This window comes from Hypanus sabinus, chromosome 17, assembly GCF_030144855.1.
Source record: "Hypanus sabinus isolate sHypSab1 chromosome 17, sHypSab1.hap1, whole genome shotgun sequence".
Lineage (NCBI taxonomy): Eukaryota > Metazoa > Chordata > Chondrichthyes > Myliobatiformes > Dasyatidae > Hypanus > Hypanus sabinus.
Window position 1 is genome coordinate 28,778,680 of NC_082722.1, and position 22,990 is coordinate 28,801,669.

Consider the following 22,990-nt stretch of genomic DNA (forward strand, 5'->3'; position numbering starts at 1 on the left):
CTCCAACCCAACGCAGAAGCACTGAGATCCCCGAACACCCTTGTCTGCGATTAACTAATTCTAATCAGGCCGAGGATTGTACTGGGACCTCCTGTGCTGAACATTTGCTCATGAGACCGCGTCGTAGGTTTCTCCTATATTTGTATATCTATTCAACTGAAGGTTTGAGCTCTGTGCCTTTGAATAAAACACGTATTGAATTAGCGCCGTTCCGACACAGTGTGAAAAGAACTGTCTTGGACCAACAGGGAGGTGCGATCAGCTGATCTTCGTGCAGAGTCACCGGGGTCTTGTCTCTCTGGTGAAGGGAGCTGACCCGAATCGGGCCTGGGCGGCGTTGCTACAAGTTGGCCACCAGCACGGCAATGGACAGGACGGGGGCTGCAACTGCGCTCCACAGGGAGCCGGCAGAGCCCGTCAGGCTCTGGCTGTTGGACTCTCTCCCGCCTGAGCCGCCCATGGTGCCGGACGGCCGGACCCTCAGGCTGCACAGCTCGTGCAAGTTGCCTTGGAACTGCAGCTTCCTGGACTCCTTCCTCAGAGATTCCCAGATGGAGGCGGCATCCTCCGGACAGCCTTCCAGAACGGAGTCTGCGCACGCGTGGAAATCATCCCAGGACCTGGAGGCAAAGCACAGACACCGAGTAACTCGGGCGGAGCGAGCACTTTGTGAACCCCCCCCCAGAGTCGGCTCATTCCCATGAAACGGCCTGTTACAGCCCCACAAAACACAAGAGATGCTGCAGACGTTGAATGTTCTGGCTTCTACCCCCCCCCCCCTTCCTTTCCAGTCTCTGCCCAGGATGTCAGCTGCTTATTCCTCTCCATATATGCTGCCTGTCCTACTGAGCAAATCCAGCACGTTGTGTTTGTTGCTATTGCAACATTTCTAGTGAGTGACAGCACCGACTGAAGAGCCTCCTGTTTACTAGTGTCCCAAGTATTATCATCTCTTCCCTGACTCAGGAGCTCTCCTGGTCTGTCTCCCCCTTGCCTCAGTGATATACAGTCCCTGCACTTTACCTCGGGTGTCATGAAGACTTCCCCACTCTTGATATCGGACAATGATAAAAATGGGCAGAGCGGAGATCGATTTTCACCTTTCTGTGACTGTGGCCCAAGTCATGAGTCCAAATAAATTGATGGAGAGAGTTATAAAGCAGGGCCTTCATTTCAACTTGCCCATGCCTACTAAGATGCCTGTTGAAAGTAATTGTTTTGTCTTTGGCCCATGTTCCTCTGGACCTTTCTTATCCATGTACCTGACCAAATGTTTCTTTTAATGCAATTATACCTGGCTCTGCCAGCTCTTCTGGCAGCCTGTTCCACCTCCCCACTATCTACATGAAAAACTTGTCTCTCAGACCTCCATTAAATCTTTCCTTTCTCACCTTAAAATGGGTTTTAGTTTTAGACTGCTCTACCCTGGGAAATAGATAGTGACTATCGAGCTTATTCATGCCGCTCGTAATTTTATAAACTTCAATAAGGTCATCTCTCAGTCTCCTTTGCTTCAGGGAGAAGAGTCCCAACCAACCGATTCTCTCTTTATAAGCCAAGCTTTCCAGTCCTCATAGCAGGGGAATACCAGAGGGATTCAGCAAGTGAGGACATAGAAGCAGCTGTCAGAAGATAAGAAATAAATAGAAATCAAGTTTTATCAATGTATGAAAAATAAATTCTGTTGCAGGGTCTCTGATCTGAAATGTTATCTGTTTCCTTTTCCTTCTAATTACGCTCAGATGAACAAAAGCCGGGGACGAAAGAATCAGAAAGGATCCCGTGACAAAATCTGCCTGAACTAGTTGCCACGCCTGTCAACATGGCTTTGGCAATCAGTCCTTTGGGCAAGGGCTGGCACATTCTGACATGGGCTTCACCTGTGATGAGACTGCACAGCGTAAGTGATGGAAAGAATTGTCTTTAATGAAGCAGTTCTCCTTTTAGGAAATCAAAACTAGTTGTTCTTCTAACCTTCTAAATTATTAAATGAATTCATTTCGTATGGACAGATTGTTTAAAATTTAGCAAATAATCAACATTATTTTTAAATGGATAGTTAGCTAATTAGAGAAAACAACCAGACATATGAAAAAATAATGAATTATTAATTTACAAAATCAGTAAAATAATTTATTTAAAGCAAGTTTTATTACTTCATGTACAGAGTACACTGAAGACACGCACTCGGCGATTCAGGAACAGCTTCTTCCCCTCTGTCATCTGATTCCTAAATGGACATTAGACCCATGAACACTACCTCACAATGTTTTTAAACTTTCTGATTTTACTTATTTAATTTAACTACTTAATATACATTTATATACTTAATGTAGTTCACAGTTTTTTCTCTATATTTATCCTACATCGTTTGTCCCGCTGCTGCAAAGTTAACAAATTTCTTGACATGTGCTGGTGATATTAAACCTGATTCTGATTCTGATCTACTTCATGAATCATAAGATTTTAATTGAACTATAAAACTGAATTCCATCTTGGAGGAATGCTAACTAGATACTCTGTAGCAAATGAATGTATTTAAAAGACTGAGAAGGTAACTCATTGAGTTAGCTCATTAATTATCAGGTAGAAGGAAACAGTTCTCTTGATATCACAGACTGCAGGCAGCGAGAAAAGGCCTGTCGCTTCAGAGCTGAGAATATGAATAGCAAAGAAAAACCAAGAGGAGTGAGGGGAGCGAGAGGAGAGAGAGGAGTGAGAAGAAGAAGAAGAATGAGAGGTGGGAGAGGACTGAGAGTTGGAATAAAGTGGGCCTTTTCTGGTTGGCTGCCGGTGACTAGTGGTGTTCCTCAGGTCAGTACTGGGACTGCTACTTTTCACATTGTTTGTCAATGATTTGGATAATGGAATTGATGACTTTGTGGCAAAGTTTGTGGAAGATACAAAGACAGGTGGAGGGGTAGCTAATGCTGAGGAAGCAAAGCAATTGCAGCAGGACTTAGACAAATTGGAAGAATGAGCAAAAAAGAGGCAGATGGAATACAGTGTTGGGAAATGTATGATAATGGATTTTGGCAAAAGGTGCAGACTGTTATCTAAATAGTCCGGACTGTTATGGGTCCCGTATCTCAAAAAGGATGTGTTGTCATTGGAGAGAGTCCAGGAAGTTTCACGAGGATGATTCCAGGAAGGAAGGGGTTAATGTTTGACAGCTTTGGGCCTGTACTCACTGGGATTTAGAAGAATGCTGGGGGATCTCACTGAAACCTACCGAATGTTGAATGAACTGGATAGGGTGGATGTGGAGAGATGTTTCCTATGGTGGGGTTATCCAGAACTAGAGGCACAGTTTCAAAATTGACCCATTAGAATAGAGGTAAGAAGGCATATTTTTAGCCAGAGAGTAGTAAATCTGTGGCATGCTCAGCCACAGTCTGTGCTGGAGGCCAAGTCTGTGGGGATGTTTAAGGCAGAAGTTGATAATTTCCTGATTGGTCAGGGCATCAAAGGACGTGGTGAGAAGGGGTATGGAGTTGAGTGGGATCAGGGATCAGCCATGATGGAATGGTGGAACAAACCCAATGGGCCGAATGGCCTAATTCGGCTCCTGTGGTTTATGGTATTACGGTATAAAAGGAACGAGAAGAGCGAAGGGAGTGAGAAGAGTGAGTGGAGTGAGGAGTGTGAGAGGAGAGAGGCAAGTGAGAGATGTGAGGGGAATGATGGAATAAGGGAGTGAGGGGACTGAGAGTAGTGAGAGGATTGAGGAGAATGAGGGGTGTGAGGGCAGTGTGGAGAGTGAGAGGAGGGAGAAGAGTGAGGGGAGGAAGAGGAGTGGGAAGTGAGGAAAGTGAAGTTAGTGAGGGGAGTGAGGGAATGAGGGAGCAGAGTGGTATGTTTAGAAGGTCATTAGCATTAATTATTTATTTAGTTTAGTAGTTTACAGTAATTTTTCTGTCTTGTACTGTTCTGCTGCCATGAGTTGATAAATTCCACAACACGTCAGTGAAAATAAACCTGATTATGATTCTGAAAAGAAATGTCCTGTAGATCGAGCTGCAGGTGCTTGCTAGAAGTCAGAACTGTCTCACAGGTAATCAATTCCGGAGCAGTCTCCTTTTGACTATTAGTGTTTTTCCAATTGTGTTTATAAAATGATGAAACTGTCAGTGTCCCGAGTGGGCACAGAAGGTCTCAGTGATATGGTTTTATAGGATGGCACACTGTGACAGTGAGAGGCCAGGAGGAGAATGGGGAAGGACGGTGATGCACCATCAATAACTCTGAGACGTGAGTTAAGGTAGGCTTTTATTGACTGAAAGAAAGAACAAGCAGCAAGCGACCACCACACAACATCCTGGAGACTGAGGAAGGGTCTGTGGCTCCAATCACCTTCATACCGGGGTGTGTGGGAGGAGCCACAGGAGCAGTCAGTAGAGGGGCGTGTCCAGACAGGTATATGTAGTTCCCCACATTCACCCCCCCCCCTTTGTTTTAAAAGAGAGTCCCCATGGGTCGAAGTTTCTTACAAGTATATTTACAGGTTAAGTCTATCGGGTGGTCGAATCTGTCACTGCGATCTACGTAGCCCAGGCTGTGATTGCACAGGTGCCAGTGGTGATTGCACCGGAGACGGTGGTTGTGCTGGTTCCGGCCTAACTGGAGGTGTCAGCCCACTAGACGTCAGTGATCCCTCATGCGTCTGGTGCCCGGTATGGGAGTGTCGTGAAGAGTCTGTGTAGGGCTTGGTGTGCGCGGTGTCGCCTCAGGTATAGGGTTCATAGTTACCGGGGAGTGTTCGGGGTAGTGGTCTGCTGCTCCTGCGGGTGCCAGGTCGCGGACGGAGACCGTGTCCTCCCGCCCATCAGTTAAGACCACGTAGGCATACTGGGGGTTCGCATGTAGTAGGCAAACCCTCTCGACCAGCGGGGAGTATTTATAGCTCCTCGCATGTTTCTGGAGCAGCACTGGCCCCGGGGACGTCAGCCAAGCCGGTAGGGTGGTCCCAGTGGCAGACTTCCTGATCCCAGTAATGAAGGAGCTCCACATACTGTTCCGCCATCAGTCCCTTGCAGTCACAGGCCCGCACGAGTGTCTGTAGGGCTCAGAGAAACTCCCTGCTCGACTCGCCGGTTCGCTGCCACTACGTCGCCAAGCGATGTCTTGCGTAGACGGTGTTCACCGGCCACAGGTACTGTATTTTGAGGGCATCCAGTGCCCCTTGGTAGGTCGGCAGGTCTCTGATAAGGGAGAATACTTTCGGACTGACTCTGGAAAGGAGGATTTTGTGCATGATAGCAGGCTCAGTCACAGGAATCTCTTCCAAGTATGATTGGAAGCATGTGAGCCAGAGTTCAAAGGCATGAGCTGCTTCTGGAGCTTGAGGGTCCAAGTCTAATTTTTCCGGACATAAAATACTCTCCATGTTTTAAAACTTCCAACCAATAAAATTGATGCACCATCAATAACTCTTGGAGACATGAGGCGAGAGATAGGCTTTTATTGGCTGGAAGAAAGCACAAGCAGCAAGAGACCACCACACAACATCCTGGAGACTGAGGAAGGGTCTGTGGCTCCAATCGCCTTTATACAGGGGTGTGTGGGAGGAGCCACAGGAGCAGTCAGCGGGGGGGCGTGTCCAGACAGGTGTATGTAGTTCACCACACAGGGGTCTGTGGGAGGAGCCACAGGAGCAGTCAGCGGGGGGTCGTGTCCAGACAGGTGTATGTAGTTCACCACACAGGGGTCTGTGGGAGGAGCCACAGGAGCAGTCAGCAGAGGGCGTGTCCAGACAGGTATATGTAGTTCACCACACAGGGGTCTGTGGGAGGAGCCACAGGAGCAGTCAGCGGGGGGGCGTGTCCAGACAGGTGTATGTAGTTCACCACACAGGGGTCTGTGGGAGGAGCCACAGGAGCAGTCAGCGGGGGGGCGTGTCCAGACAGGTGTATGTAGTTCACCACAGACGGGAAGGCTCAGTCTGTGCTTCTTTCTCAGCAGCTGGAACAGGGACTCTCCATTTAAAAGTGGGCTGAGCCTCGGTGGAGCATAGGGTCTGTGAAACGGTCAGAGTCGGTGGGGTGGGGTGGGAGGGTTGTGCATGGAGTGCCACCAGCTGATACCCTGCAGAGGTCTGACTGCCAGCTGTCACTGTGGGACATCCCTGCTGTTTGGGGTGACATACACCCAGTACACTTGCTCATTAATGCAAACGTCTAATGAGCCAATCGTACGGCAGCAAATCAATGCAGACATGGGCAAGAAGTTTATTGGTTGTTCGGATCAGAACGGGGGAGAAATATGTGCCTTCTTCCGTGGGATGATTGTTGGTGGGTGGATTGCAGGTTTCCTGGGATTTGTATCACAGCAACCTCTAGAATTAACAGAGAATGGTGCAAAAAAACCCGCAAAAAAACCCAGTTCTGCTTGTGAAAACATCTTGTTTAATGAGAGGCCAGTGTTTCAAGCTGACAGGAAAGTGACATTAACCACACATTGGTGTGCAGAAGAGCGTCTCTGAACACACATGTAAAATCTTGAAGCGGATGAGCTACAGCAGCAGACGGCCATGAACGTATACTCCAGGGCCTGTTCACTGGCTACATAAGGTTCCTAACAAAGTCTCCACTGAGTGCATACTGAAGAAATAAAAAGCACACACGGATTTCTATAGGACCGTGCATGACCTCAGGATGTCCCAAACCACACTGCCATCAATGAAGAACTTTTGAACTGCAGTCACTATTCAGTCTACAACACAGAAGGAGGCAGTTCAGCCCTTCTGCCAATTTCACTGCAATCCCATTAATCTGAATCCCTCAGCACCTCTCTACTTTACAGAAACACATTCCCTCTGACAGGCCTCTCAACTCCCGTAAGTCCAGATACCCTTGGACAGCTTCCAGTGATCCATCGACCTGATGACCCGCTTTACAGCAAAACCCTGGCCCCACATTATTGGAGATTATCCCATCCATCTCTCTCCCTTCCTCTTTTCAACATTATACCAACTATCCTCTCTCTTTCCCAATTCTGACAAAATGTTTCAAACCTGTAAAGATAAGTTTTGCTTCTCTCTCCATAGATGCTGCCTGGGCCTGGCCTGCCAAGCACTTCACAATTTACTGCTTTTCATTTTTTAAAAACTTTCAGCTCCCGCTGAGCCTGCAAATGCCCACCTACACCTGTAGCTATTTATCGTGGAGGTGTGGAGGGGTTTATGGGGAGAGTTCCACAGCTTCAAGTCTCGATGATTAAAAGTACATATGCTCTAAAAGTTCAGGAATGTGACAGAGTGAAACGATTGAAGAGGTGCAAATGTCTCTTGTGGATGTTGGGGTTGGTGACAGAGAGTGCTTGGGCCACTCAAGGGACAGAGGATCAGATCGAGTCAGTCCCAAAGTGAGTATCAACCATTGGATTAATGAGGGATTGGGTAGGTAGGCATAGCAGAGAGCTCAGTAAGGTGAGGGGTTTAATAACTTATCTAAACATAAGTCCCCCGAACGCAGCCGCCTTCAGTACTGCTCTGGGATGCTGGCTTCCCTTCTTATGGCCTTCTGAGGAATGGGACGTGAATGCACAGCTACTGATTCAGAGATCGGGCTACAACCAGCAGAGCCACAGCTTACAGTCCGACCACAGCGCTGGCCCTCCTTGTCCGCAGGGTCAAACCATCACTGTCCCAGAGCAGTTGCAGACAGTTGAATGCACTGCACTGTGACGAGACAGGGGGAGTAGTTCTGACTGTCCCACACTGTGGGAATAGCAGGGAGCAACAACCAAAGTGCTGGAGAACTCTGAATTCTGCAGATGCTGCTCGACCCGCTGAGCTCTATGACAGGTTGTTTGTTGCTCCAAATTCCAGCGTTTGCCATCTCCTGTATCTCCAGGTCAGCTGGGAACCGTTACTCTCTCGTGACCTCAGAATGGAAAACTCTCTTGGCACCAGCCTCCGTGAGGACACTCCTCTGATCTGTGGGTCGGAAGATCCACAGCGCAGCAGGTGAGGAGGGGACTCTGAGGTGGGCGGGAGGGGGGAGCACCGAAGGAAGGTGGGAGTGGATACTGATCGGTTTGCTTGGACAGGGGCTCCTGCATCCATCGAGGAGTTCACTCAAGTTTGAGATGTAATTGGTTGAAGAGAGAATGGGGCATCCAGCAAAGGGTCCTTGTAAGGGATGGGAGCACAAAATTACACTTTGAATGCCAGCACCATTGAGGCAAAAGCCCTCTGACCACATTGATGTCACAGCCAAGAGAGCTCACTTCCTCAGGAGGGAAAAACAATTCTGCATGTCCCCCCCCCCCCCCCCATCGACCCTCACTAATTTTTACCGATGCACCGTAGTAAGTGTTCTGTCCAGACGCACAATCATTTGGTACAGCAACTGTTCTGCAGCTGACCGTAAGAAACTGTGGACTCAGTTCAGCATGGACGCTGTCTATACTTCCAAACCCACCACTCAACCCGGACACTCTCTCCTCTCCCTCTGGCACTGGCCAGAAAATACCACTTTGTGTTTTATTGTTTTCCTGCTCTGCACTCCTTCAGTAGTTCTCATACTTCATTCTGCATTGTTATTCTAGAGTAATACAACACAGGAACAGGCCATTTGGCCCATCTAGTCCATACCGAACCATTATCTTGCACCCAGGTGGTAGCCCTCCATACCCCTCCCATCCATGTACCTCTTCAAGTTCCTTTCAAATGTTGACAATGAACTCGCATCCACCACTTGTGCTGGCAGCTTGTTCCACACCCTCACCACCCTCTGAGTGAAGAAGCTCCCCCCGCATTCCCCTTAAATATTTTACCTTTCACCTTTAACCCATGACCTCTCATTCTCGTGTCACCCAACCTCAGTGGGAAAAGCCACAGTAGCATTGTGGTTAGCACAATGGTTTACAGTACAGAGGACCCGGGTTCAATTCCCACCACTGCCTGTAAGGAGTTCACACCCTCTCCCCACGACCGCGCGTTTCCTCTGCGTGCTCTGGTTTCCTCCCACAGACGAAAAAGATATACTTTTAATTGGTCATGGTAAATTGTCCCATGATTAGATTAGGATTAATTTGCAGGGGGGGGGGGGGGGTTGCTGGAGCCCAAAGGCCCCAGGAATGCCTAATTTTTAAATAATTTTTTACCACACTCCTCAGTGCCCTACCACTCACTGTAAGACCTACCTTGGCTGGTCCTCCCAAAGTGCAAAACCTCGCACTTGCCTACATTAAATATTATCTGCCATTTTTCAGCCTATTTCACCAGCTTTGATATCTTCTTCGCTGTAGACTACACCCCCAATCTTGGTGTCATTCACAAATTTGCTATCATTCAGATCATTGATACAGATGGCAGACCATAACAGACCCAGCACCGATCCCCGCGGCACACCGGCCTCCAGTCAGAGGGGCAGCCATCTACTACCACTCTTTGGCTTCTTTGAAGAAAATGTCTAATCCAGTTTACTGCCTCATCCTCAATGCCAGGCAACAGAACCTGGTGAACAGCCTCCCATATGGGATCTTGTCAAAGGTCCATGTAGACATCATCGACTGCCTGGCCTGCTACTGATGTCAGGCTCACTGGCCTATAAATTTCCTGGTTTATTCTTTGATCCTTTCTTAATTAACAGGACAACATTATCTATCCTCCACTCCTCCGGCACCTCATCCATGGCTAAGAATGGTGCTCTACGTGATTCTAGCTCAATGCACTGTGTAATAATATGAACAACAGGCAACCAAGCTTCTCTCTTTATCCTGGTATACATGACATTGACAAACCAAAAACCAGTAGTCCCACATTCCTATCCGAATGTCCACTCACTTCTATTGATCATCATTGATCAGCTGAGTAAGCATCAGTCTTCACTGTGGAAGACACCAGCAGTATGGTGGAAGTTCCAGGTGTCGGGGGTCAAGAAGTGTGTGACGTTACCATTACTAGGGAGAAGATTCTCGGGGAAACTAAAGGGTCTGAAGGTGGATAAGTTAGCTGGACCAGATGGTGTACACCCCAGGATTCTGAAAGAGGTGGCTGAAGACATTGCAGCATTAGTAATGATCTTTCAAGAATCATTTGATACTGGATCGGTTCCAGAAGACTGGAAAATTGCAAATGTCCCTCCACTCTTCAAGAAGGGAGAGAGGCAGAAGAAAGGAAATGATAAGCCACTTGGACTGACCTCAGTGGCTGGGAAAATGTAGAAGTCAATTATTAAGGGTGAGGTCTCAGTCTACTAGGAGGCACATGACAAAATAGGCCACAGTCAGCATGGTTTCCTCAAGGGAAAATCTTGCCTGCCAAATCTGTTGGATTCTGTTGAAGAAATAACAAGCAGGATAGACAAAGAAAAATTGCTTGATGTTGTGTACTTGGATTTTCAGAAGGCCTTTGACAAGGTACCACACATGAGGCTGCTTACCAAGCTACAACCCCATAGTATTACCAGAAAGATTCTAGCATGGATAAAGCAATGGCTGATTGGCTGGTAGTAAAGCTTGGGAATGAAGGGGGCCTTTTTTGGTTGGCTGCAGGTAACTACTTGTGTTCCACAGGGATCTGTGTTGGGACCAATTCCTTTTACGTTATATGTCAATGATTTGGATGAAGGATTTGATGGCTTTGTTGCAAAGTTTGCAGACGATATGAAGATAGGTGAAGTGGCAGGTTGTTTTGAGGAACTAGGGAGGCTACAGAAGGACAAACAGATTAAAAGAATGGGCAAAGAAATAGCAGATGGAATACAGTGTTGAGAAGTGTATGGTCATGCACCTTGGCAGAAGCGATGAAATGGTCGACAATGTTCTAAATAGAGAGAAAGTACAAAAAACTGAGGTGTAAATTGACTAAGGAGTCCTTGTGCAGGATTCTTTAAATATTAATTTGCAGGTTGAGCGTGTGGTGAGGAAGATAAATGCAATGTTAGCATTCATTTCAAGAGGTTGAGAATATAACAGCAAGAATGTAAAGTTGAGACTTCATAAAGCTCTGGTTAGACCCCACTTGGAGTGTTGTGAACAAGCGCATCATCTTAGAAAGGATGTGTTGACACTGAAGAAAGTTCAGAGGAGGTTCACAAAAAATGATTCAAAGATTTAATGGCTTGTCTTACGAAGAGCGTATGATGACTCTGATCTTGCATTCACTAGAATTCACAAGAATGAAGGGTGACCTCATTGAAACCTGTTGAATGGTGAAAGGTCTTGATAGAGTGGATGTGGAGAAGATGTTTCCTATGATGGGAGAGTCTAAGACCAGAGGACACAGCCTTAGAATAGAGGGGTGACCTTTTAGAATGAAGATGAGGGGGAATTTCTTCAGCCAAAGAGTGGTGAATCTGTGGAATTCTTTGCCACAGGCAGCTGTGGAGGTCAAGTGTTTATTCAAGGCAGAGGTTGATGTCTTCATTGGTCAGGGCATGAAGGGACACGGAGAGAAGGCAGGAGACTAGGGTGGAGAGGAAAATTGGATCAGCCACGATGAAGTGGTGAAGCAGACATGATGGGCCAAATGGCCTAATTGAGCTCCTATATCAGATGATCTAATGATCATGTTGGCAGCTCACGAACAGTGAATTTGTGACACTCAGATCTTGAACAGACAGCTCGGTCACAGCAAAGGTCAATGGAGGATCTTCAGTGTTACAATGGGGAGGCCCCAGCAGGGTTGATCAGATAACAAAGACTACACTAGTGCTGTTCTGGTTGCTTCCTGTCTCCTCCCTCCTTTAAGGAACGGCTTCTTCAGGAAACAACATTATCCTCAAAACTGGAGACCAGATCCTAAATAAATCTTTTAAGGCTGTTGGGGACATTTGGAGGCCTGACCTCCAGAATCAGGGTGCCACAGTCGAAATGGAACATCTCCATAACTGATGCTTCCCTGTCGGGTAGGGGCAATTGGTGACAGCACACTTGCATACTCCATGGGATTAACTTGCAGTTTGGTCACAGGCTGCTCAAGCATTTAATTGTGTAGCCAAAATTATAATAACTGAAAGCACTTGGTTTGATTCTCCAAATCCAGCCGAGTAAAAAGCACTTGTCCACCTTCTGCTACGCTGACCACCTTGGGTCAGGTTCACACGAGAAATGGCAGCCGTTGTAGAAAGTGACTGCGCCTGCAGGATAGTAAACCCAGTGATGCCATGCCATTTCAAGGCTGGCCACAGGTCAAAAGGCCGCACATTTCAGAAGATGAAACAGTGATTTGAGCATCATGTTTAACAGCATTCTAGATGGCAGAGCTTGCCCCAGAGCCCTGGTGGGATCACCCAAATTCTGTTGCAGATCTTCAAGCAGACGAGGGAGATGCAGAAAGAGATACCGACCAGCATTAACACAGCACCAGGGTGGTTTAGTACTCCCAGTGGGTCAGTCAAAAGTAACACGACTGCAGCGTTTAAAGTATTAATGACATATTTACTCTCAGAACTACATTAAACTATTTTTATGATTATTATCAGCGGCCATTTAAAATCCCACAATGTTTAAAAGTGAACATAAATGAATGAGCAGAATAAGAAAAGTAAAGCGTGTGATATTTCTACAATCTGTCTATCCAGGCCGGGTTGAGCGTCGACCTAGCCACTTGGCCTCGTAAGAAACAAGGGTCGAGTCAGGAGCATTCATACCGTGACCCGGTTCATCCGAAAGGAGACCGATCCTGACACCAAGTGCCAGACGGGAATGGCTGACTGGTGTGACGCGCTATGAATGAATGACCCAATATGGGTGCTTCTACACAAAATAGTCAATACAGTCTGATGGAGAAACAGTGAACTTCACTAAAAAGGGCATATCAAGCTATAATTAGAGTCTAGAGGAGTTCTGAAATTAAGGAAGTTTGAGGGGAATTACCTCTTCAATTCAAGAGGGGCATCAATAATAAGGGAACATCTCAGCATTGGAACCACACTCATTCGAGTTGAGTTTGGGTAGAAATGTCACACGCATAGGAGTGTGAGACTGTTAAGGTATCGCCCTTACTGTGATTTAATCAGTTTAAACAGAGTAAAAGAGAAATAGTTACCTCCTTCAAAAGTGAAGAGCTGTAGAGAAATTGGATCAAAAACATTTTGTTAATTGTAAAAGTTGTACTGCCACAAAGCATGCTCAAAGCTACAGGGGACTTAAATGCTGGAAACACTCACCAGGCCAGATAGCATCTGTGAAAAGAGAAACAGGGTCAATATCTCAGCACGGAGACCTTTAACTCTGAGTGCTAAGTGTTCCTAATTTTTTGTTTTCCATTTTTAATTACCTACTATAGAAGTCCACTGAATCGACAAGAAGGACGTGGAAGAATTCCACAGAGAGCGATGGAAGACTAAACCAAGAGTCACTGTTTTCTAGCTTCCCCTAACTTCCTGTAGAAATGAGATTCCTACCCACAGACACTGCCTAAATCTGGATATAATGATAAAGCAAAAAGGGGCCCAGTGCTCTCTGGTTAAAGCAACATCCTTAAGAATGCAGAGGGAATGAATCTCCGGGGGTAGTAAAAAACCATTAGCTCACCGACACACTGTGTCCAATTCCTTCACCTCTTCACTCTCCCCTTCGATAGTTTTGGCCAGACTGTCTCCCAGCTTCAGCAGGCATTCAGCAAATCCTTTGTATATATGGCTGCATTTTCTGCCAGAGGCACCAGCTTCGTTGAACAGAAGAACTAGAAATAAAGGTAAAAATCATTACTGATTCAACAGACTTTGAAAGAACAATAACATCGTACAATGGAAATTTCAGTTTTCCAGCTTCAGCAGTTTTTTGAGTCCTGAAGAAAGGTCTCAGCCCAAGACGTCGACTGTGTATTCATTTCCATAGATGCTGCTTGACTTGCTGAGTTCCTCCGCATTTAGTTTGTGTTTCTCAGCAAATTTTTCTGTTTCATTTTAATTTTCCAGTTATTATTTAATTTTCTCTGGCCATTCACTTCACATTTAGTCAGACCCTGTCCAGTTACCTCAGCTGGTGGGGGCATGTGAAGGGAGGAAAGGTGGCAGGAAAGAGCCAATGAAAAAAATCATTCTGGATACATATTGTGCTGGTGTCAAAGGTTTTGAGAAAGTAGAAGGGCTACAGAAGGATTTAGACAGGTTAGGAAAATGGGCAAAGAAGTGATTGGTGTAATACAGTGACGGCAAGTGTATGGCCATGCACTTTGGTGGAAGAAATGAAAGGGTTGACTATTTTCTAAATGGAAAGAAAAAAAAAACAAAAAAACGGAGGCACAAAGGAACTTGGGACTGCTTGTGCAGGATTCCCTAATGGTTAAATTGCAGGATGGGTCTGTGGTGAGCAAGGCAAATGTGATATTAGAATTTATTTCAAGAGGATGAGAATATAAAAGCGAGGATGTAATATTGAGACTTTATAAAGCACTGGTGAGGCCTCACTTGGAGTATTGAGCAGTTTTGGGCCCCTTATTTTAGAAAGGATGTGCTGAAACTGGAGAGGGTTCAAAGGAGGTTCACAAAAATGATTCCAGGATTGAATGGCTTGTCATATGAAGAGTATTAGATGGCCCTGGGCTTGTATTCACTGGAATTCAGAAGAATGAGGGATGACCACATTGAAACCTATCGAATGGTGAAAGGAGTGGGTGTAGAGAGGACATTTCTTATGGTGGGAGAGCCTAGGACAAGAGGACACAGCTTCATAGTAGAGGGTGTCCTTTTAGAACTAAGATAGGAAGGAATTAACCAGGGAGTAGTGAATCTGTGGAAGTCTTTGCCATAGGCAGCCGTGGAGGCCAAGTCTGTATGTATATTTAAGGTAGAGGTTGATAGATTCTTGGTTGGTCAGGGCACAAGGCAGGTCCAGAGCACTTGTTTAAAGGTCAGGCCCATCCAAACTTGAATCATCTAATAGATAGGAAGTCATTTAGGAATTTTAAATCCCTTGGTTCCAGCCACCGAGTGGTTTTCAGCCGAAGATCATCCAGCTGTGGTTCCAGTTCCTTAACATGATTTGTAGGGAGCCGCAGATAGATGACCTTTGGTTCATTAGGGGGAGTGAGGAGGTGAGAGATAAGAGCCACAGGGAGGTAGCTGCCCCTAAGTTGCAGGAGGCAGGTAGCTGGGTGATAGTCAGGTAAGGGAAAGGGAGTAGCTTTAGATGGTAGGAAAATGGAGGGTTATGTAGGAGGGTAGGGTTAGGTTGATATTAGAGTAGGTTAAAAGGTCAGCACAAAATGACGGTTCTATGTTCTAATTCCAACTCCATTCTGCGGTAAATTTCATTCAACTAAATCTCCCCACTTCCCCCCATTGTTCTCCTATTCAAGACAGAACCCAACCCTATCCAGCTGTTCCCATTCTTGAACGGTAAGCCACAATATCATAGCCTGACCCCTCCCCCTTCCCTACCTACCCATCAAACCTCAACGTTCCAATTCCATTGAGGATCCTACTGCTCGTAGCCGATGCAAAAGCTCAGTCACAATCTCAGGCTGTTATTGCAGTGAATCAAATACACAGGAACTTTCACATTTTTATCAGCTTCTTATGAAATTGGTAAGTGAAAGAGCAGAATGTATTCAGAGAAAAGGGTCCATCCACTTGTGCCCTTTAAGTCAGTCCCTATTGAGTTAAAAAAGAGCAATAAATTTGTTCAGAATTCTGGAGATGGAGAGTAGTAAGCGGGAGTTGTCTCTGCTGTTGTCTTCCTGGCCTGGAGCACCATCTCGGATGCCACAACCTCGTACTGCCACTTGCCTCAGTGTCTAACCCAGCCTGCTTCGTCCTCGCTCTGCCGCTTGGAGACGGCTCTGTGGTTGGCAGGGTGTATGCTGCTGGAAACAGTAACACCGAACCGTTCAGGTGCCTCCTACTCTGCCAGGACTGACCGGCCTTCCAAATACGAGAACTGAAAAAGGCTCCTCAGCTCTGAGTCTCACTCTCAGATGCAATCTGACCTGCTGAGGTTTCCCACCACTTTGTCTTCGCTTCCGATTTGCAGCATTTTTGATATTATTTACATGCACATCTACCGGCTGCTCCCCTTCACAATGTCAGGCCCTCATTACTGCCGTGCTCTTTTTCATTACCGACCACGCACCTCACTGCCTGCAGGGAAAGTCATAAACCACGAGGAAGAAGAGGGGTAAAGGGGCCGACAATAGCGCAGCCAAATTTCCCCTGGTTCCGACTCCCAAAGCCCGTATCAAATTCCGGAATGGCTTCTTGCTACCTTTAACATCTTGGTATTTCCCAGTAAGGCCAGGGGAGTTATCCACACTAATGGTTCCAATATTTCTAAACTGTTTGGGGTAGATGTTCAGAGATCTAGTTCTGAGGCGACAGGTCAGGCCTTTGCTCACATCGATCTTCGGCCTCGGTTTAAAGGAGAAGGTCTCCAGATTTAGAGCCAGTGGCACTTTTCATTCCTGCAAATGAGGGTTTAACTACCTGCCCTTGACAATTAGCAAAGCTCTCCACTACATTAACTTCTATATTTTAGGCTTCTAGGTTGGACCCATATTCACATCACTAAATATTCATTCCTACCATCCCAAGTCGCTGCAGTCACAGGGTGTGTCATCTAGTGTGTCTGCTTTGGTTACTTTTATATGTACAAGTACTTATTCTTCCTCGGCTTCAGCTGTCCATCGATTTTTGACGATGACTGAGGCCTGGGCAGGGTCGTATGGGAGACCGGCAATTGCCCACGCTGCAAGTCTCCCCTCTCCACGCCACCGATGTTGTCCAAGGGAAGGGCATTAGGACCCATACAGTTTGGCAATGGTGTCGTCGCAGAGCAATGTGTGGTTAAGTGCCTTGCTCCACACACACACACACACACACACACACACACACACACACACACACTGCAGTCTCTGGGCTCCCACCACTAGGCCTCAATTCCCAGAATTCCAATCGACCTTCGGGCTGCGATCTTCAGTATCGACCCCAAAACTCACCGATGACAACTAATGAGGAACCTGAACTCCAGGCTTTGAAATGTGGACCTGCTGATGGGACCCCGAACACTAGTCTGTGACCTCCAAACCTTCACTTGTAAAAATATTGCCACTACCCACTTAACAAGTAATTCCAGCAACTCTTAGTGACAAAGAGGAGAAAATCTGCAGATGCTGGAAATCCAAGCAACAGACACACAATGCTGGAGGAACTCAGCAGGCCAGGCAGCATCTATGGAAAAGAGTAAACAATCGGCGTTTCGGGTAGAAACCCTTCAGCAGGACTGGAGACAAAAAGCCGAGAAGTAGATTTGAAAGGTGGGGGAGGGGAGAGTGAAACAACAGGTGATAGGTGAAACCTGGAGTGGGAGGGAGGAAGCAAAGAGCTAGGAAGTTGATTGGAAGTTGAAGAAAGGGGGTGGGGCAGAGGGAGGTGATGGGCAGGCAAGGAGATAACATGAGAGAGGGACAAGGTGATGGGAAATGGTGAAGGAGGGTGTTAGGGGGGCATTACTGGAAGTTTGAGAAATCAATATTAATGCCATCAGGTTGGAGGTTACCCAAATGGAATATAAGGTGTTGTTCCTCCGACCTAAGTGTGATCTTATCCTGACAGTGGTATCGGTGACATGTGAAGTCAATTTTCCCGTTTTCCTGCTTTCCAGAATCCCATGGGCTTTCCAGAGTACCGTGGGGTTTCCAGAACCCCATGGGATGTCCAGAACCCCATGGGATGTCCAGAACCCCATGGGCTTTGGACATTCACAGCTAAAGTATACGCTACAACACACTGGAGGAACTCAGCAGGTCAGGCAGCATCCGTGGAAACGAGCAGTCAACATTTCAGGCCGACAAAGGGTCTCAGGCCCGAAACGTTGACTGCTCATTTCCACGGATGCTGCCCGACCTGCTGAGTTCCTCCAGCGTGTTGTATGTGTTGCTTTGACCCCAGCATCTGCAGGGCACTTTGTGTTTGTAAAGAATACACTAACTTTGTGGTGTCAAATCCACTCACATGCATCTTCCAGTGTAAGTTCTTATCCCAATGAAACTTGTCCCGCAACTGAGGTTAGTAGAACACCACAGCTGTGCACATCTGCTGAATGGACAGCAATCAAGCCACAAAACGTTGAATGTGCTGAACCCTCTGCCTGGGCACGATTCCTAACAGGACGATTACTCTCTGCCCAACTGGAAAGTTCTTTTCTTTCCCTTTTACCCATTGTAGGTCCATCACCGCAGCTGGCTAATTAAACATCCAGCTCTCTATCGCCCCAGGCTGGGTGTAAGCAGTCCAGGATCAAAATCACCATTGCTTCCCTTTCCTTTCCCATGGGGGGCACCTTTTAACAGCACTTCTTAATGAAGACGTCACTGCTACAACACTGACGTGGTGTGTACATTCGGAAAACACAGTTTTTACCTATCCAGCTCCACTTTGTAACTGGCATCTGCTGAACCTGCTTCTGCAGAAAATTTCCATGCACGACAATGTCTAACCTGCATAAATGGCCTAAATACTGTAGGTAGTGTGGTGAACTACATATAGCTGTCTGGACACGCCCCCTGCTGACTGCTCCTGTGGCTCCTCCCACAGACCCCTGTGTGGTGAACTACATATACCTGTCTGGACACGCCCCCCCCCTCGCTGACTGCTCCTGTGGCTCCTCCCACAGACCCCTGTGTGGTGAACTACATATACCTGTCTGGACACCCCCCCCCCGCCCCCCGCTGACTGCTCCTGTGGCTCCTCCCACTGACCCCTGTGTGGTGAACTACATATACCTGTCTGGACATGCCCCCCCGCTGACTGCTCCTGTGGCTCCTCCCACTGACCCCTGTGTGGTGAACTACATACACCTGTCTGGACACACCCCTCTGCTGACTGCTCCTGTGGCTCCTCCCACTGACCCCTGTGTGGTGAACTACATACACCTATCTGGACACGCCCCCCCGCTGACTGCTCCTGTGGCTCCTCCCACTGACCCCTGTGTGGTGAACTACATATACCTGTCTGGACACGCCCCCCCGCTGACTGCTCCTGTGGCTCCTCCCACAGACCCCTGTGTGGTGAACTACATACACCTGTCTGGACACGCCCCCTGCTGACTGCTCCTGTGGCTCCTCTCACTGACCCCTGTATCCAGGATCCCCTCCCTCAGTCTCCAGGATGTTGTGTGATGGTCTCTTGCTGCCGACAGTGCTTTCTTCCAGCTAATAAAAGCCTATCTCTTGCCTCACGTCTCCGAGAGTTATTGATGGTGCATCAGGTAGTGTGCTGGTGAGTTCAGACCCTCCCAGTTGTTATTGAAGAGTTGAACATTGCGTGCAACCTCTGTTTACTTCAATTCCCTAATTACATAAATGAGTCCCCAGTGAAGTAAGTCAATTAGGAAAGTGCTTTTCACTCCAGTCTCAATCGCACATTTGACAATCCTTCTTGGATGTGAGGAAAGGATTTACTGGAATTAACATATTTTTATCCTTGTTCCCAATGACTGTGACAAGTGAACAATCAGAATGTTAAGAACATAATCTTGAGTTGATAATAGAGGCATTTCATTCAAACTGAATGGAGCAAGTGAAGGTTCCTGTGAAAGTGGACAAATGACTTCAATTTCTTTTTAACACACACACACACATACACACACTTGACTTAAGCTGTTATTTTTAAGTTTCAGGTAATATGAACTGGAGACGTACAATAATAAGTTTGCAAAGCGGTCGCATTCACTTCTTGTGGTGAGTCTGTAACACAGGTAACTCCACCAGACGATCGTTCTTTGCAGTGAGTCTGTTCAATCCCATTTCATGCAGGCTGGCTTCATGGAAATTCCTGTGCGTGACAATGACTCGATAATGGGGCTTAGTAAGGACAGGGACCAGCCCTTGTCCCAGGTGCACGGTCTCAATTAGTTACTCAGCTCAGATTAAATTAATTTATTTCATTCCTGATCTGGTGCCGTCATCAGCACAGTCCTCCCACAGCAGCCACGCTAAAGAACCAATTTCATCAGCAAAGTGCCCATTGGAATTCAGGGTTGGACCAGACTATGGAAGCAGGCATGCATGATGAAGGATTTCTGTTTTGCCATTCTGAAAGCAAATAGTTTATTGACATTTGAGCAACCGTCGTGTTCCTCTCTCATTCAAAATCATTTTGTGACTTCTCCCACTGATGACATTTAATTCCACCATTTTGAAACCGGGCCAGAATCTCCCAGGAGCAGGACAAAAGTCTGCCAAAGTTCAGGTCCTTGTTAGTATGCAGAAGCCCCTCCTGGAAACCCTGTGGTTGCTGGGTGAAGATAGGAGCAGATTCGGCTGTGGTACCCGCCACTCACAGGCGGTCAGGCAACAACTGAGGCAGGACTGACCGTTGGAGGTGTAATGAAATTCCTGAGGGGTTTGTGAAGATCAGACTCAGACCAATCAGAACAGTTGGAGGTGTAATGAAGTTCCTCAGGTTTTAGGAAGATCACACCCACGCTGATCAGAACAGAAAAAGAGAAACATGGATAATAAGATTTAAGATTCAAGTTAATTTATCATGAGTACATACGTCGAAACATACTGCGCTGTTTGTGTTCGAAGCCAACACAGCCGAGCGTGTGCTGGGGGCAGCCCCCAAGTGTCACCACACATTCTGGCGCCAATAGAACATGCCTACGGTGCTCAGCTGAACAACCCAGAACACGACAAAGTGCAGGAGAACAAGCAATAAAATAACAGCAAACAAAGCCCCTTCCTCACCACCCACACACACTGCCCTCTAACCCCAGGACAAGCCATCATCTTCAGCCTCCAGTCTCTATCAGGCTGGGACTTGGGCTCACAAACTTTCCCAGTGGACTTGCAACGCAGCCAACCTCCGGGACTCCCGATTCAACCCTTGGGCTTCAATCCTCAGCATCAACCGCAAGGTCCCGCTGAACACCAGGCCGAGAATTCTGGACTCACTGATGACGGGACGCTGAACGTTAGGCTTCAAACTCCGGTCTCACCGATTAGTGAAGCCAGGGTCTCACCAGATCTCCTCCCTCCTGCTGCACTGAACTCCGACTGCAGAAACCAACGACACCTCGCTGACCTTGGGGTAGCCATAAGCCCTGATCCACACTGGTCTGCCAGACCAACATCCAGCCAGACATCCCAGCCCAGTCCACAGATGGCCCACGTCCACGTCACTGGCTTTCGAATGTGGAGCAAAGACTGACCGCTAATTCTGCCATACCCCTGGCCCTAAGCCCTAACCAGACCCTTAACTCCCTCTCTGTCCCCAAGGCTATAACAGCTAATAAACAACTAAATCTGAGTCACAAAATGGAGATTGCAGCTTCGTGGCGTCTTGGTGGAGTATGGTTCTGAGATTTATTTACATTTGCTGTATCTAATACAGCCAGTGTCATTGACTGCTGAATTCTTTCTGTCAAAGTGCCCAGAACTACTGGAGTCTAATACCAGCATACCCTCAGTACTAATCAGCAAGTTGCAGAACCTGGGCTCTGTAGCTCCCTCTGCAACTGGATCCTTGGCTTCCTTATCGCACAGTCAGTGCGGATCACAAATAACATCTCCTCCTCACCTCAATGATGCGTGCTTAGCACACAACTCTGCTCTCTCTACACCCACAACCGTGTGGCTAGGCACAGCTGAAACACCATCTATAAAGTTGCCAATGACACAACTATTGTGACCAAGGATTAATTATAGACTTCAAGAAGAGGAGTCTTCTTGAACAGTTTCAAGCTCCTGGGCGTCAACATCTCTGAAAATCATCCCTGAGTCCAACATATCGGTGCAATTACAAAGAAGGCACAATGTCAACTGTATTTCATTAGGAATTTGAGGAGATCCGGTATGACACCAAAGACTCTGGCAGACTTCTACAGATGTACCATGGAGCGCATCACCAGCTGCTGTGAAGGGACCACTGCTCAGGGTCAGAACAAACTGCAGAAGGTTGCAAGCTCAGTCAGCACTGCCCTCTCTAGCATTGAGGACATCTTCCAAAGGGGACGCTCAGAAAGGTGATATCCATCATTAAGAACCCATATCACCTAGAGCTTTAACCTCTTCTCTTTGCTACCATTGTGGAGGAGGTAGAAGACTCTAAAGACACACACTCAACATTTTAGGAACGGCTTCTTCCCCTCCACCACCAGAGTTCTGAACGGACAATGAACCCATGAACACAACTTCAATATCTTTCTTCTCTTGCTCTCTTTTTGCACTGCTTATTTATTTAAATGTTTTAAAATATTTCTGATTGTAACTTACAGTTTATTATTATTGTCAAGTATTGCAATGTACTGATGCTACAAAACTACAAATTTCTCGACATGCCCATATTAAATCTGATTCTGATTCATAGTCCCTTGAACATGAAGCTAAGTGATATTGGTGTACACCAGGATAGATGGAGGCCACAAGCTTTCAGGCCTCGTGCCATTGCTTGCGCATGTTGTGTATCCTAAAGGCCAATGTTTGAAGTTATTTATTTTTAGATGCCTGTAACTGGAGATACCAAGGAATTAGTCATTCTAACCTACAAACTCTTCATTCAAGAGACACAGTACTAAAGGCAAACCACTTCAGACGTAAGTGTTGATGGGTTGATGGGTAAACCAGAAGTGTGAGCGTCATAAACAGAACTACGATATAACAGACCTGATCCAACATCATTATTCCTTCAAGGTCTTGTTATGAAGTGGTTTGCCAAGACTTCAAGAGCACAGTTATCAATATTCCTTGTGGGTGAAACTTCTTTCTTAGGCTTGATGACTGTTGAAAGGGCTTCATTTTTTGAACACAATAGGATGACTTACACAGTTGTTATGGCAACCATTCTGATGCTGTTAAATTTAATTCCGGTGGTGTATTCCAGGCCCCCTCACTGTCTACTGTTTAATCCAGAAGCCCATGGGAACAGAGACTGGCCTTATGTCGCCAGCACACTCTGTGGCAATAGTTCACCATCCCTCCAGTCTGTGTCCCCTTTACCCAAATCCATCCCAAACCTTGTATAGGCTTGTTCGAGTGCCAGTTAGATGCCAATGAATTTAAAATCATAAACCAATCTTTGGACACATTTACGCACCA

At 46.8% G+C, this 22,990-nt stretch overlaps 1 protein-coding gene across 1 annotated transcript; it reads right to left on the reverse strand.

Annotated features, from left to right (window-relative positions):
* Positions 1-340: 340 nt before the first annotated feature.
* nrn1la (neuritin 1-like a) lies at positions 341-13,652 on the reverse strand (the record flags this gene model as incomplete). Its single annotated transcript, XM_059992429.1, has 2 exons — positions 341-620; positions 13,486-13,652. Coding segments are annotated over 2 exons (447 nt in total), but the record flags the coding sequence as incomplete, so codon positions are not given.
* Between the last annotated feature and the right edge of the window lie 9,338 nt (positions 13,653-22,990).